Below are 17,695 nucleotides of genomic sequence, written 5' to 3' on the forward strand. Positions count from 1 at the left end.
CCTTCACACATAAAAAAAACTCAGCCCACTTCAAAGCCAGCATAGAAAACTTTACACTCAAACACACTGACGTAATGGTCAGCTTTGATGTCTCCTCCTTATTCACAAATGTCCCACTCAAAGAATCCTTAGAGCTAATCCAAGCTAAATTTTCTCTTGATATCACAGCCCTATTTCAGTTCACAATGAACTCAGGCTATTTTGTTTGGCAAGGAAAATTCTACAAACAAATAGAGGGGACAGCCGTGGGTTCTCCACTCTCCGCACCCTTGGCCAACTTTTATATGGAGACTTTTGAAGAGAAAGCCTTAAACTCTGCCCCACAAAAACCAACCATTTGGCTTCGATATGTAGATGATGTGTTCGCTATATGGCCACATGGCTCTGATGCACTCCTCTCCTTCCTAACACACTTAAACAACCAACACCCCAGAATCAAATTCACCATGGAAGAAGAAAAAAACAACTGCCTTCCTTTCTTAGATACACTAGTCACCCCCACCAGCCTGATGGAACCTTGGTTTTCTCAGTCTATAGAAAACTCACCCATACAGGCAGATACATTCACCAACAATCCCACCACCCTTCCTCACAACAATATGGTGTCATTAAGACACTACACAACAGGGCTAAACTTATCTGTTCAAATGACAATGCCCTAACCACAGAACTAAACCACATTCTCAACACTTTCTCAGCCAATGGCTACCCTCCCAAAACAATCTAAAAAATATTGAAACCAATAAATCACAATCTCCCCCCCCCACACACACAACAAGGATTACTCTAAATCCATCACCATACCCTATATCAGAGGCACCTCGGAAAAAATTACAAAAATCCTATAAAACACTGCTTAACTTCTTGTTACAGACCATATAAGAAATTGGCATCCCTTATCCGCTCCACTAAAGACCAACCTCCCCCCACCCTAGACCTACCTGGTGTATACCAGGTCCCTTGCAGCTGTAAGCTGTCCTACTTTGGCCAAACCAACGTCTAAGCCTTTCCACTAGAATTTGTAATAATTGTATTATACCTAGTAAATATGTTCTAATTGTTATGCGGAAAACTTCATGAAATTTACAGGGAATTAGATTGTTTACATAGATGAAGATGTTTGCCTCTTTTGTTTTGTATTATATAACTTATTGCATTTATTTTTCTTGAATGTTTCCTGTTAATAATGTCATTTTCTTTTTAATTGTGTTATGTTTTGAGTCCCCTCCCCCTTGAAATTTTCTGTTTTCTTATGTGCATAGTGTTTTGTCATCTGCTTAATGTGGTGTCATGTGGCTGAAGTCAATGATGTGGTGTCAGGCATGAGACTATTAAGTGGGACACATGATTTTCTGGAATTCTCAGTTATCAGAGGGAAACCAATTTCTGCGATTTCACTGCCCCAAAGTAACTACCATCACAGTATGCAAAGATATCAAAAATCTAGCCAAGTCCATAGAAATTACTGTAGAATAGAAAATTCCCTATAGCAAGCTTTTCACCTACAATACATATTCCTTAGTCTCTATGAGTTTGAGAGTGAGAGACAACCCTGTCATAAACAGTTGGCACGGAAGATAACAAATGAAAGGATATTTTAGGAATCAGAAATCGTGCCTAACGGCGAAGATTGCTTAACAAAGTTCACAACACTGAGTATTTTGTTTCCTGCAGATTACTTCTAATTTCACAGCTTACTTGGGTATTATCTAATGTAGTGACAACACTCTTTTAGTGTTGCACGATGATCAGCATTCATTTTAGAAATTATGGACTTTACGACCACGTTATAAATAACTCTTAATTTTCCGACGTTTCGATCTTCATCTGGAGTATATACAAATATACAAGGACAAGCTCAGTTACATTACACATAGTAAGCTAGAGAAACAATGATTTGATCACTGGTTATTCTACTGGCATGACCTCTAGTGAAAAAAAAATAATAAAAAATTACAAATTAATTAATTATTTAGAAACTACATCAAGCTAAATTCTATTTAAGATAACATGAGAAAAAGCATTCTTTCTTATAGATAGTCTTCTTTCAGTAACTATGATGTCCAATTTTTAACATTACAATTTTATTTTAGATTTAGGATTACCTTCAGTCCTGTTTATAGTTAACTCTTAGAGAGAAAGGTTTTGTGGGTAGAATATGTGCCTTCCATATGATTGGGATTTTTAGAAAATCATTATTGTTCAGATTGGGGTGGTTGATGAGAATTTCACAGGCTTCTCTAAATTCGCGTTCATACCATGTTTTGGTGTGATGTAAACAACTGGTGCTTTTCCAATCAATTCTATGTAAAGTTGTTTTTTACACCAGTTGTTTACATCACACCAAAACATGGTATGAAAGCAAATTTAAGGAAGCCTGTGAGATTCCCATCAACCACCCCAATCTGAACAATAATGATGGTCTAAAAATCCCAAGCATATGGAAGGCACATATTCTACCCACAGAACCTTTCTCTCTAAGAGTTAACTATAAACAGGACTGTAGGTAATCCAGAATCCTAAATCTAAAATAACAATTGTAATGTTAAAAATAGGACATCATTGTTACTGAAAGAAGACTATAAGAAAGAATGTTTTTTCTCATGTTATCTTAAATAGAATTCAGCTTGATGTAGTTTCTAAATAACTAATTAATTTGTAATTTTTTATTTTTTATTTATTTATTTTTTTTACACTAGAGGTCATGGTAGTAGAATAACTGGTGATCAAATCACTGTTCCGACGTTTCGATCTTAATATGAAGATAGAACCGTCGGGAAATTAAGAGAGTTATTTATAACACAGTTGTAAAGTCCATAATTTCTAAAATGAATTAGTGACAACTTATTGTTAAGATCACATGATGCTATATTGCAAAATATATATGTAATATCAATTACTATATTTTGCACATTACCTTTTACTTATTTTTTTAAATCTGATGATGTATGATTCAAAATATAAATATATTAATTAAAACTAGTACTTGTGATATTCCTCTAGTGTTTATTATTTTCCAGCATTAAACTGAAGATAATTACTGAAGGTTTCTGATAGAGTCTGCATCCATTCATATTTTTCTAAGAAATACAAGATTATGATAATGATATTTTTTGTTACTTACAGAATTGTTTAAAGCATGATCTAAATCTTCTAATAAATCAGCTGTAGATTCGAGACCTACAGAAAGACGAATCAGATTACTTGTGATTCCAAGTTTTTCACGCTGTTCTTCAGGGACTGAAGCATGTGTCATAAGAGACCTATAAAATTTATAATGGCTTAGATTTTAAAATAAAAATCACAATAATAACTGTTTAGTAATGATCCTTCTTAACTAACTAATGCAAAATTCTGACAGATGTGTATAATGCAAAACAATAATACAACTCCTTCTGCATGCTTATTTCTTGCGCATCATAATTGTGAAACAATAATTTTATGCAGCACTGTCTATTTACTGAAGGGACCACCACTCCTAATCTTACGATTTTTAATTTTAGAATAAATACTATTCTCTCAGCTAGTGTTTAGTCTGATTACCTTATTTGTTACAGCCATCAATTCCTAACCTGACCTTGAAAATTAGAGGGGATTATTACCGTGTACAGAATGGCATACTAATAATCATAGTAATGATTTACTTCCTGTCAGTCTAGACAGCAAAGCATGCCATGTTGTAGATAATAATAATAATCTATTTTTCTATTAAATTTATAATTAAATTAAATATACTTCAACTAAATTATTATATATACAAACCACCACTAAAAAGTAGATTCTAAATTTAATTTATATAAATTTCACAATTTCTATAAATTGTAAAGTAACTATAAAATTCACATATATATGGAAGAGCCTCCATAGCTCAGTTGGTATATATGAAGTCCTTTGGTTGGAAAGACCTGGATTCGAATCCTACCCAAAATGCAAAGAATCTTTATCAGGAATTTTCAACTGAAGGTGAGTTATACCAAATGATTAATTTACTGAGTGCATATATTATGCCAAATTAACACAAGATTTCATTACAAGTTTCTCTTCAAATTAGCCTACTGTTTGTCGAGTCTCTGATTTGGATAGTTCTTACATTTCAATCTCTCAAGTGCTCCTAATTGTATCAACAACCTTTATATTGGTCTCCTCTTAGTCTGGATTTTTTATAATGTCATTTTTGTTTCAAGCATTTGTTTTGCTAACTCCTCTATTGCCAGTCCCAAGTCCAGATAAGAAAGGGGAGTTGTGGCTAGCATCACAGTACATGGAACATTTTCCCACTGCAGAAACCTCAAGTACTGAAAGAAATCTAACTATTTTTGCTGAAGAACCACCAGAGGAAATGATGAAGGTTGTCAAAAGTTCCCTTAGAGAAGTGAACAGGTGGAAGGTGCTTGGAAAGGATATCTTCACACCCACATTTCTGACCAAAACTGGATATTGGAACATCAGGACAACATATGAATCTGATTAAGCACATCAAAAAGCAAAGGAAATGGATAGATACAAAATATACAAACACTAGAATTAAGTGAAACCCAATGGAATGACTTGCTAAGATTAGATTAACATCAAACAAATGTTGTATATTCTGGAAACCCTGAGGATGAAGAAAATAGGAGAGGTGCTGCTCTGATGATGATGATGATAGCAGAAGCAAGAAAAGCACTATTAGAATGGAACCCAATATCAGAAAGAATAATAAAAGCCAGATTCAAAGACAAACATAGAAATCTTACGATACTAAACAGTGTTTACCCTATAAACACTATTTATAGGACAAACACTGTTTACCCTATAAACAGTGTTGACCAGAAAGAAATAAAGATTTTTATGACCTACTATGGAGAGAGAGAGAGAGACAAGAGTAGCAAAGGTTACAGCAGTACACAAGATATTAATAAATAGTCAGAAATAAATTAGTAAATAATACATACATACAAAAATTAAGTTAAGCAATGCAATATTTATGTATAAATAAAATTTATAAACAAATGTGTTTGTATAAATTAATTCATTGTAAAAAGCTAAACATGTTATGCATTTTGTCCGAGTCTGATAACATTCTGAGTGTATATGGCTTGGCTAGACAGTAAAAATTTAATTTTTCTCTCCTCGTGTGAAGTGCAAGCATCCCACCAGAACATGACAAATGGTAATAATCATCATCATCAAATTCCTGCCATGTACCTTCAAGGGATGTAAGGATATGATAGTACAATATGAAAAATTCACGTCATTACTAACTTCCTATCTACAATTTTCCTCCAAATCAGACTGTTACTTGTCAAAACTCCAACATCATTAGATCTTATATTTCTATCATCTAAGGCACTTTGTACTCTATCAATCGATCTTGGTCTTCTCTTCTTCTGGGTCATTTTCCTGCCAACCTGGCAGAGAACACTTGTTTGGCTAATCTTTCCTCACCCATTCTGTTTAAGTGACCATACCACCTGAGATTAACTCTGCTAATGCATCCCTGGATGCTGACAATGTCAAGTTCTTTCTTAATATCCTTGTTTTAATATGATATTGCCATTGAGGCCATCTGTTCATGCCTCTAATCTTACTCAGGACTCTCATATCTGCAGTCTCTAGTCTTTGGTCAAATGTTTTACTTCTGAACCAGCTCTCAGATCCATAAGTTAAAACTGGTTTGAACACTGTCTTGTATACAGCTAATTTAGTGTTCCGACTAATTTCTCTCTTATTCCATATGAATTTATTCAACTGACTTCCTACCATACCAGCTTTGTTGATTCTGTTGTCTATTTCCATACTTAATTTACCATCTTCATTAAAAATCATGCCTAAGTAGCTGAAATGTTTTTCTTGTTCCACAGGTTCTCCATTGACGACACAGTTGACATTTTCAATGATTCTGCCTATTTTCATTGTCTTTGTCTTTTTATTGCTGACCTTCATACCATATCTATTACATGGTAATACTCATGTTGCAATTTTTCACATGTAGGTGGGTCATCAGCTCTCAATAAATAAGAATGTGTGAGATGACTGTGACCTATGAAGAGCCTAACAAGAACAACTTCCTATTTCTCATTTCCCTTTTTTCTACGTTGACTAGACCAATGCTTAATTTCAGACTTAATATCATGTAAATTGTTTGTCAGTGCTTCCTGCCATAATGACTGCCACTGGGCAATAAACTTTGATCTTATAAACTGTCAAACAGTACGTGGAAAAAGCATCAGCTGATCTAGCAGCTGCATCCAGTCTCGTTTACCTTAATTCTGCACAATCGAATATCAAATTAATGGTCTTCATTTTGTACAACATGTAACACCACACAGCATTGGATGTGGATTATACAAAGGAGAGGAAATAGCTTGTAAAAAACTCAATGTCTGTCTAAATTACACATTTTTAGTAGCGGCTTTCTTTTATGTACAGAAGTGTGAGATGAATGGCATGCAAACTGTATAATTACTGCAATCAGATGGAATCTGATTGCAGTAATTATATGGTAGGATTATATGTAGTAATTATATGGTAGGATGCTTTGAAGATAGCAATATCAGTAAACAACAGTAAACACCAACAGAGGTGTCAGTTCTTGAACCATCAGGACAGATGGACAAGAAATCAGAGTGAGCTGCTCTGTGTGCATTAAACAACTGCAGGTAGACAGATGATGGAGTATGAGAGTTGACAAAGTGAGAAGGAGCAGGATGTAGTGCAAACCTGCCATGGAGGGGTGCTGTTATGTTTGGCAAAGGCAATGGCATCAATATTCATGCAACAACTTGCATAGTCTCTTTAACATGCATACCTAAAGGACGTATGGCAGTCTGATGTGTGCAATATTGAGCTTCCCAATGCAGAGAAATGAGACTAGTCCTTGTAGGATGCTCTGGAAGAGACTTTATTTTTAGGGCATAATTAAGAGACAACTGTTTCTGTCTAAGCGATAGAGCTAGTTCATTTGCTTCCACACAGACTATGAGTGGGTGATGTGCAAAAAACACCAGTTGCTATCTTTATACCCTGATAATAGATGGGATCCAATCACTGCAGATTATTCTGCCTTGCAGAACAACTGACTTCAGACTAATAATCCGGTTCTGGATGTATAAGTGCACGATAAAGACGAAGCAGTGATGACAAATGATCCACACGCCATTCTGTAGAGAAGAGTGTGAAGGAGATTCAATGGTCTATTGTACTTTTCTCTTAGTTGATGGTATGTGTGCAAGGAATACAAGTTTTCTGTCAAAGATGAGTCCCAAGAACTTAGCTTCTATTGCTACTGAAATAACAGTTTGTCCCATTCTTAATTCAGGACCTGAGTGAAGTTCATTTTCGACAGAAGTGTATACACAGACACTTTTTTCTGCTCAAAATCTGAATGCATTACTAGAGTGCCCACAGAGAGAGAGGATAAACTGCATGCTGAAGTTGTCTTTCGATTATTCTCATGTTATGAGAGTGACAATAAATCATGAAGTCATCAACATATAGAGCAAAACTTACAGTGGGATGAAGCTGTTCAGTAACTGAGTTAACTTTCATAGCAAAAAGTGTCACCTTAAGATAGAGCCTTGGGGTAGTAAAACAGATATGATCTACTTCTGATGGGAAAGGAAGGTCTAGAAGATGAAAATGGAATATTATTCAAGACTTCTGCTTATTTAACAAATCATAGGAGGTACAATATTTAAGCATAATATGCATAAATAAATCTAGATCTTATCAGACAGAAAGAGCAGAAACCAAATAGATCATGTGGAGATCCACTTGAAGGATGTGAGATTGTGGAGAGGGCAGATGCACACACAGACCATATACACTGGTGGTGGCAAAGATAAAAATGAAATCAGTAAAGATATTTAAATCAAGGAATAAAAGAAAATGCCATAATATAAATTAACTGAAAAATAAGGATACTACAGAAAACTTTGCTTGTACCATCAAAAGCAGATCATCATCATCATCAAATTCCTGATATGTACCCTCAAGGGATGTATGGGATATGATAGTACTACATGAAAATTTTACATCATTACTAACTTCCTATCTACAATTTTCCTCCAAATCAGTCTGTTACTTGTCAAGACTCCAACATTATCAGATCTTATATTTCTATCGTCTAAGGCACTTTGGACCATATCAATCCACCTATATCTTGGTCTTCCTTTGGGTTGTTTTCCTGACAACCTGGCAGAGAACACTTGTTTTGCTAATCTTTCTTTGCCCGTTCTGTTTAAGTGACCATACCACCTGAGATTAGCTCTGCTAACGCATTCCTGAATGCTGACAATGTCAAGTTCTTTCCTAATATCCTCGTTTTTAATATAATATTGCCATTGATGCCATCTGTTCATGCTTCTAATCTTTCTCAGGACTTTCATATCAGTGGTCTCTAGTCTTCGGTCAAGTGTTTTACTTCTGACACAGCTCTCAGATCCATAAGTTAAAACTAGTTTGAACAATGTCTTGCATACAGCTAATTTAGTGTTCCGACTAACTTCTCTTTTATTTCATATGAATTTATTCAACTGACTTCCTACCATACCAGCTTTGTTGATTCTGTTGTCTATTTCCATACTTAATTTACCATCTTCATTAAAAATCATGCCTAAGTAGCTGAAATGTTTTACTTGTTCTACAGGTTCCCCGTCCACAACACAGTTGATATTTTCAACAATTCTACCTATTTTCATTGTCTTTGTCTTTTTAATGCTGGCCTCCATACCATATCTATTACAACAGGTATTCAATTTAGTCAGGGAATCTTGCAAGCTTGTAGCGGATTTATTTAGAAGTATAACATCATCCGCATAAAGCAAAGGGCTGACATTAACATCTCCAATTTTGATATCCTAAATGTGATCCATATAGATAATGAATAACTGAGGGGATAATGTACATTCTTATCTCACACCAGATTTAACATTAAACCATCTTCCTCTACTCCGTCAAATTCTAACTGCTGACTTACAACTCAAATAAAAACTAAGGGGGTGCTTAACATGTTCGCTGCCAACTACGAGTATACTCGTAGTTGGTAAACCAGCTACGAGTATACTTGTATGACGCTTATCGCTGGCAACGAGATTACTGTACTGACCTTGAAGAAGTGAAAATGCTTGGCTTGTGCAGAGCATCAAAACTGTGTATTCTCGTAGATAGTATATGCTCTGCACAAGCCAACTGCGAGTATACTCGTATGACGCTTACTGCCGGCAACAAGATTACCGTACTGACCTTGAAGAAGTGAAATTGCTTGGCGTACGGGAACAGACTATGCCGAAGTAGCGTGGCAGCGAACGTGTGTTAAGGATCAAAGCTGTATAACTGAGAGGAGACCTCCACATAGCCTTTAAAGGAATGCGGAGAACCGACCAGGGCTTCTGAACTAATGTCCAATCCTCACCTTCTCGTGGTGCACCCTGTTGGGTATCTGCTTGGATACTGAATGAACGAGGATGGACTGGCAATTTGGGATTTAGCCGACGAATTTGTATTCTTTTTGGTTAAACCAAAATAAAAAATGATAGTACAACATGACAAAATTTCATACTGGCTGGGTCATCTCCCAGCAAAACAAGGCCCCCGTTGTTTTCGCCATGGAACCAGGGTGAACAGCGAAAAGTCAGATACTGGAACAAATCAGAAAACACACCCCAACTCAACATCACCAGAGTTAAAGATCGGTACTATCAACATAAGAAGCCTGAATGGCAAAGAAATGAGCTAGCTGAGGAATTAGATAAGTACCAGATCGACATAATAGGGGTGACCGAAACAAAAAAGACAAAAACTGGTGAGATCATTCTGAGCAATAGATACAAAATATTATATTCAGGCAATGACAATCAAGGAAAAGAAGGAATAGCAATGGTATTCAACACAAAATAAGAGACTTATCTTTTTGAATGGCAGTCAGTTTCAAATAAAGTAATGTGGGTAAATATGAGAATGGGGAACTGAACAATGAGACTTTTTTGTGCCTATGGTCCCACAGAAGGTTCTACTAAGGCAGAAGTGGAGGAATTTTTTGAGACTTTAGAAAAAGGAAAAGATGGTCCTTGTTGGGGATCTAAATAGCACAGTAGGAAATGATTGTAAGACATACAAAAATATTTTGGGAAAATTTGGTGAAAAGAGCAAAGCTAATAATAATGGCAAATACCTGTTGGATTTCTGCTCAGGACATGGACTGGTTATTACTAACACCATTTTCCAACATAAAAATGCGCACAAATTCACATGGAGAGAAGAGACAAGGAATAAGAAAAGTCTCATTGAATATGTTATTGTTGATAGTGATGTTTTCTCCCTGGTGCAGGACACCATAGTGTACAGAGGATTTGAAATTGGAAGTGATCACTATTTAGTCTTGAGCAGGATAAAACTGAATTTCATTTTGAAAAGAATAACATGTAAGAAAGTTTTAAAGCGAATAAAAGTTGAGCAGCTCTCAGATGTGAACTGTAGACAAAGATTATTGAAGAAAAAATAAGAGTTTGAGAACAGGAATCAAACAGTGGAGATTCAGTGGCAAGCCTTGAACAAAGCCCTGATTGATTCAGCTAAAGAGGCATGTGGTGAAGTTGTCTGCAAGGATAGAAAAATTAGAACTCCATGGTGGACACAGTTAGAGATGATAAAGGTGACATGAAAACTGGAGAAAAAGATATCCTTGAAGTATGGAGTAATTACTTTGAAAAACTGCTAAATGAAACAAGCAGTGATGACAGCACAGTGGTAAAAAACACTGACCAGGCATGCAGTCAGGAATATATATATATATCCATACTTGAAGTAGAAAAAGCCATCAAAGGCTTGAAATGTGGAAAGGCAGCAGGAGTAGATGATTTTTGACCAGAAATGCTGAAGTATGGTGGTATAAGAATCTTACAGTGGCTGCACTTTATAGTTCAGAAAGCCTGGGCAGAGGGACGAATTCCCGATGATTGGAGTAGAGCTCTAATAGTACCCATATATAAAAAGGGAAATAAAACAATGTGAGAATTATAGAAGTATTTCCCTATTGAGTGTTCCTGGCAAGATCTATGAAAGTATACTTGAGAAACAGTTGAGAAGAATTGTGGAAGAAAAGCTTGGTGAAGAACAAGCCGGATTCAGGCGAAATAGAGGCTGTCAGGATCAGATCTTCACTTTACAACAAATAGTTGAGAAATCATTGGAATATAACAAAGATCTGTATTTAAGATTTGTAGATCTGGAAAAGGCATATGACAAGATGCCAAGAGAAGCTATTCAATATGCTACAGTTATATGGGGCATTATATCAAGCAATACTAAGTCATTATTTGAGTTGTAAGTGAGCAGAATTGAAGGAAGTACAGGAAGATGGCTTAATGTTAAATCTGGTGTCAGACAAGGGTGTACATTATCCCCTCTGTTATTCATTATCTATATGGATCATATTATGAAGGAAAGTGGTATTAAACATGACATCAGAACTGGAGATGTTAATGTCAGCTCTTTGCTTTATGCGGATGATGTTATACTTCTAAATAAATCTGCTACAAGTCTGCAAGATTTTCTGACTAAATTGAATAGCTGTTGTAATAGATACAGTATGAAGGTCAGTAATAAAAAGACAAAGACAATGAAAATAGGGAAAATCATTGAAAATGTCAACTGTGTGGTGAATGGAGAACCTGTGGAACAAGTAAAACATTTCAGCTACTTAGGCATAATTTTTAGTGAAGATGGTAAATTAAATATAGAAATAGACAACAGAATCAGCAAAAGCTGGTATGGTGGGAAGTCAATTGAATAAATTCATATGGAATAAGAGAGAAATTAATCGGAACACTAAATTAGCTGTATACAAGACAGTGTTCAAACCAGTTTTAACTTATGGATCTGAGAGCTGGGTCAGAAGTAAAACACATGACCAAAGACTAGAGACCGCAGATATGAGAGTGCTGAGAAAGATTAGAGGCGTGAACAGATGGCATCAATGGCAATATCATATTAAAAACGAGGATATTAGGAAAGAACTTGACATTGTCAGCATTCAGGAATGCGTTAGCGGAGCTAATCTCAGGTGGTATGGTCATTTAAACAGAATGGGCAAAGAAAGATTAGCAAAACAAGTGTTGTCTGCCAGGGGTTGGCAGCAAAACGACCCAGAGGAAGACCAAGATATAGGTGGATTTATACGGTACAAAGTACCTTAGACAATAGAAATATAAGATCTGATAATGTTGGAGTCTTGACAAGTAACAGACTGATTTGGAGGAAAATTGTAGATAGGAAGTTAGTAATGATGTAATTTTTTTCATGTAGTACTATCATATCCTGTACACCCCTTGAGGGTACATGGCAGGAATTTGATGATGATGATAAAGACTAAGTATCGCTTAATATAATGCCCCACTGACACCATATAACTGTAGCGTATTGAATAGCTTCTCTCTTGGCACCTTGTCATATGCCTTTTCCAGATCGACAAAACTTAAATACAGATTTTTGTTATATTCCCATGCTTTCTCAACTATTTGTCGTAAAGTGAAGATCTGATCGTGACAGCCTCTATTTGGCCTGAATCCAGCTTATTCTTCACCAAGATTTTCTTCCACATTTCTTCTCAACCATTTCTCAAGTATACTTGCATAGATCTTACTAGGAACAGTCAGTAGAGAAATACCCCTGTAATTCTCACATTCAGTTTTATTTCCCTTTTTATATATGGGTACTATTAGAGCTCTACTCCAATCATCGGGAATTCGTCCCTCTGTCCAGGCTTTCTAAACTATGCAGTGCAGCCACTGTAAGACTTTTATATCACCATTCTTCAACATTTCTGGTCTGATATCATCAACTCCTGTTGCCTTTCCACATTTCAAGCCTTTGATGGCTTTTTTTACTTGAAGTTTGGATATGTATTCCTGACTGTATGCCTGTTGAGTGGTTTTTACCACTGTGCTATCACTGCTTGTTTCATTTAGCAATTTTTCGAAGTAATTACTCCATACTTCAAGGATATCATTTTCTCTAGTTTTCATGTCACCTTTATCATCTTTAATTTGTTTTACAGCAATCTTTCCTCCATTTCTAAGCTTCTTCAACAACTTCCAGAATATCTTACCACCTTCTTGATATTTATTTTCTACGTTCTTGTCAAAGTCCTCCCATGACTTTTGTTTAGCTAGTTTTACACAGTGTTTCACTTTCTTACATTTGTCTCTATATTCTCTAAGAGCACAAGCTGACTTATTTGAGAGGAACTTTTGATATGCTTTCTTCTTTTCCTTCACTGCCTCTTTAACTGCCTGTGTCCACCATGGAGTTCTGATTTTTCTATTGTTGCAGACTACCTCACGACATGCCTCTCTGGCTGAATCAATCAGAGGTTTCTTCAAGGCTTGCCACTGAATCTCCAAGGTTTCGTTCCTGTTCTCACTCTTTTATTTTTTCTTCAATAATCTTTGTGTATTTTAGTCTACAGTTCACATCTGAGAGCTGCTCAACTTTTATTCGCTTTAAAACTTTCTTACATGTTATTCTTTTCAATATGAAATTCAATTTTATCCTGCTCAATACTAAATATTGATCACTTCCAATTTCAAATCCTCTGTACACTCTGGTGTCCTGCACCAGGGAGAAAACATCACTATCAACAATAACATAGTCAATGCATCTTTTCTTATTCCTTGCTTCTCTCCATGTGAATTTGTGCACATTTCTATGTTGGAACATGGTGTTAGTGATAAGCAGGCCATGTCCTGAGCAGAAATCCAACAGGTATTTGCCATTATTATTAGCTTTGCTCTTTTTCCCATTCTGCTATTTAGATCCCCCAACAAGGACCAACTTTTCCTTTTTCATTGTGTCAGTTGCTTTTTCTAAAGCCTCAAAAAATTCCTCCACTTCTACCTTAGTAGAACCTTCTGTGGGACCATAGGCACAAATAACTCTCATTGTCCAGTTCCCCATTCTGATATTTGCCCACATCACTCTACTTGAGACTGCCTAACATTCAAGAAGATCAGCCTCGTATTTAGTGTTGAATACTATGGCTACGCCTTCTTTTCCTTGATTGTCATTGCCTGAATATAACATTTTGTATTTATTGCTCAGGAAAATCTCACCAGTTTTTGTCTTTTTTGTTTCGGTCACCCCTATTATGCCGATCTGGTACTTATCTAATTCCTAAGCTAGCTCATTTCTTTGCCATTCAGGCTTCTTATGTTGATAGTACCGATCTTTAACTCTGGTGATGTTGAGTTGGGGTGTGTTTTCAGATTTGTTCCAGTATCTGACTTTTCGCTGTTCGCCCTGGTTCCGTGGTGAAAACAACAGGGGCCTTGTTTAACTGGGCGACACCCAGGCCGGCATGAAATTTTGTCATGTTGTACCTTCATTTTGTATATTGGTTTAAGCCAATAAGAATACAATTTGGTCAGCTAAATCCAAAACTGCCATCCCATCCTTGTTCGTTCAGTATCCAGGTAGATACCTAACAGGGTGCACCACGAGAAGGTGAGGACTGGAAAGTAGGTCAGAAGCCCCGGTCAGTTCTCCGCATTGCTTTAAAGGCTATGTCAAAAGCAGATATGAAACAATAATACAAAATGGCAAAAAAAAAAAAAAAAAAAAAAAAAAAAATGGAGATACAGAAGAAAAATGGCAAAATATAAAACAATTGTAGAATGAAACAGCAAGAAATACTAGGGAAACAGAAAAGAGTTCAGAAACAATGGATAATAGAGAGAGAGAGAGAGAGAGAGAGAGTGAGTGTGTGTGTGTGTGTGTGTACCCTGAACTGGGAATTAGAAGCAAACAAGGCAAAAAACTATTGTAATTATGCATTGAAAGGGAATGAGCAATCATTAACATTATGTACAAACAGCACAAGAGGAGACTATACACATGGGTAGCACCTGGGAATCGATGTAAGAATCAAATTGACTACATTTTAATTGACAGAAGATGGAGGACACTAATCAATAACACCGAAACATTACCAGGTGCAGATTGTGGATCAGACCATCAATTATTAATCTCTAATTTAAAGATCCATCTGAAAGCAAACAAGAATAACAGCAACAAAAGATATGACTTTTCACAAATGGACAACAAATTTACAATGAACATTGAATCAGAGCTCAAGAAACAAAAATGCACACCTCAGGAACAAAGCATTGAATCGTATTAGACACACCTAAAACAAACCATTGCAAAATCTGCAGCCAAAAACATCCCAATAAAAAAAGAACTAATTGAAAAAATAAAACCCAAATTACCTGAACCTGAATAAATCTATTAAGAAATCTTGTCAAAAAGATAAAAATAGCTACATCCAAAACATCTGTAAAGAAATAGAAAGAAATTCCAACTCTAATGAGACAACAGATTTATTCAAGAAGGTTATAACCAAAAAATTCAAACCAAAACTTAATATAATTGCAGAGGAAAACGGCAAGATCTTAAATGACACTGATGACATAGCCAAAAGATGGAAAGAGTATTGCGCTGAGCTTTACAAGGACCCAGTTATTCAACAAGAAGACGAAGGAGCTATGGAAAACATGGAAACAGAATCAGAGATCCTCAAAAGTGAAGTAGAACAAGCAATCAAAAAGTTAAGGAATACAAAGCCCCAGGTCCTGATTCAATACTCGCTGAAATGTTGAAAAACCTTGGAGAGAATGCAGTCAACTGGATACATGATTTATACAACAAAATCTGGAAGATGGCCGATGGACCTCCACCATTATCCCAATCTACAAAAAAAGCAATCACAACAACCGTGAAAACTACTGCATCATTGCCCTTATCTCACATACCAGCAAGATTTTACTACACATTATTAAGGAGAGATTACAAAGTTTTATAGACCATCAGATCTCAAAAGAACAAGCAGGATTCAGAAAAGGTCGAGGGACTAGAGATCATATATCTAACATCACACAAATAATTGAAAAAAAAACAAGGGAATTCAACTTAAGCCTTTATCTAAGATTTATAGATTACTCCAAAGCCTTTGACTGCATGAGGTGGGATATCTTATGGAATATCATGCAAGAATCAGGAATACCAAACCATCTAATAACCCTCATAAAGAATTATCTTGATTATCAAGGTAATCAAGCAACAGTAAGAATTGGAAACTCACTGTCCCCTGCATTCCAATTTGAAAAAGGATCAAGACAAGGATGCATACTCTCACCATTACTATTCAACCTCTACAGCGAAACTATAATGAAAAGATCTCTAGAAAAGTGGAATGGAGGCATTAAATTAGGTGGTCAGACAATCACTAACCTACAATATGAAGATGACACAGTGATAATAGCAACAAGCAAACGGGAATTAAAATCCATCCTAAATCAATTAGAATGGGAAAGCCTAAGCCACGGTTTACGAATAAATCAAGATAAAACCAAAATAATGATTTTAAACAACGCAGAAGAGATAGATATAGAAGGAATTGAAATTGTCGACCATTTCAACTACCTTGGAGTGATAATAACAAAAAAAGATGGATGTAAAAAAGAGATAAGAAAAAGAATAGCACTAGCTAAGAAAGTGATGACTGATTAACCAAAATCTGGAAAGACAAGCAATCTCCAAAAAGACAGAAATTAAGCTTGTAGAAACTTTAGTTTTTTCGATCTTTCTCTACACTTCTGAGTCTTGGGCTATGACAAAAGATGACAGAAGAAGAATCGAGGCGTTTGAGCTCTGGTGCTGGAGAAGATTGTTAAGAGTGTCTTGGACAGAAAAGTGAACAAATAAAAGTATCCTAGAAGAACTGAATATCCACACAAGACTGATAAACATACTTTAAAAGAGAATACTGGAATATTTTGGACACATATGTAGAAGGAAAGGCAACTGCCTGGAAAAAGTAATCATCCAGGGTAAACTGTATGGGAAGAGAAAAAGAGGAACCCCCCCGCCCCAACAGGTGGATTGACCAAATATCAAGAATCACTGGACTTAAACTAGAACAAGCAATAAGAGAAGCACAGGAGAGAAAGAAATGGCGAAGCATCATCAGGACGGTCACGAGTCCTCAGACATGAGGAGATCTGAGAGAGAGAGAGAGAGAAAGTGCATTACACATAGATAATAATGAGAAAAATAGATAACTACAAAAAGTGTAAGAGATAAGATGCAATAGGAATGATGTAGGGTTTGTGGACCTATGGTCTGAGTTTGACAGAAAGAAGAATTTGTATAATGCTGATGGTCTGCACCTAAATGGTTTGGTGTTAGGTGTCTAGAGAGAGATTTATTCTCTGAGAGTGCTGAAGCCGAAAGTCAGGAAAATATAGCAATTAGGATGGATGCAGACAGGACCGGTGTTACCATTTAGGCAAACTAGGCAACCGCCTAGGGCACAAAACTTCAAGCTATGCTTTATTCATACTTTACTAAAATATCAAAATTAAATAGTGATATATGATTTAGGTATCGATTCTTTTTCCTTATTCCTCACACATCACACTATTTTACTATCGAACACGAGCTAGCTTCTTCACTTGATTTAAATGGTAGAAAATTTTGCAAAATTGAAGGCAAGAAAAATTAAAGTTTGATTTTCATATATTATACATATTGTATATTACTTTGTATATTATTAATAAAGCATGCCAAAATAATTTTTATTTTTTGTATTTAAAATTTCATTTTAAAAAATATCCAACTTGTGAAATAAGGGGCACACTTGCAAACCTCGCCTAGGGCG

General features: G+C 35.9%; 1 protein-coding gene across 1 annotated transcript in view; it reads right to left on the reverse strand.

Annotated features, from left to right (window-relative positions):
• LOC150108058 (cystathionine gamma-lyase-like) overlaps nucleotides 1-17,695 on the reverse strand; it is a 131,903-nt gene that overhangs the window by 10,759 nt on the left and 103,449 nt on the right. The window contains exon 10 of the mRNA XM_090415554.1: nucleotides 3,125-3,263. Within this exon, the coding sequence (XP_090271680.1) occupies nucleotides 3,125-3,263 (139 nt within the window). The remainder of the gene's footprint in view (nucleotides 1-3,124; nucleotides 3,264-17,695) is intronic.

This window comes from Typopeltis vanoorti, chromosome 3 (assembly GCF_054136105.1).
Source record: "Typopeltis vanoorti isolate ZY-2024b chromosome 3, IOZ_Tvanoo_1.0, whole genome shotgun sequence".
In the NCBI taxonomy this organism is placed as follows: domain Eukaryota; kingdom Metazoa; phylum Arthropoda; class Arachnida; order Uropygi; family Thelyphonidae; genus Typopeltis; species Typopeltis vanoorti.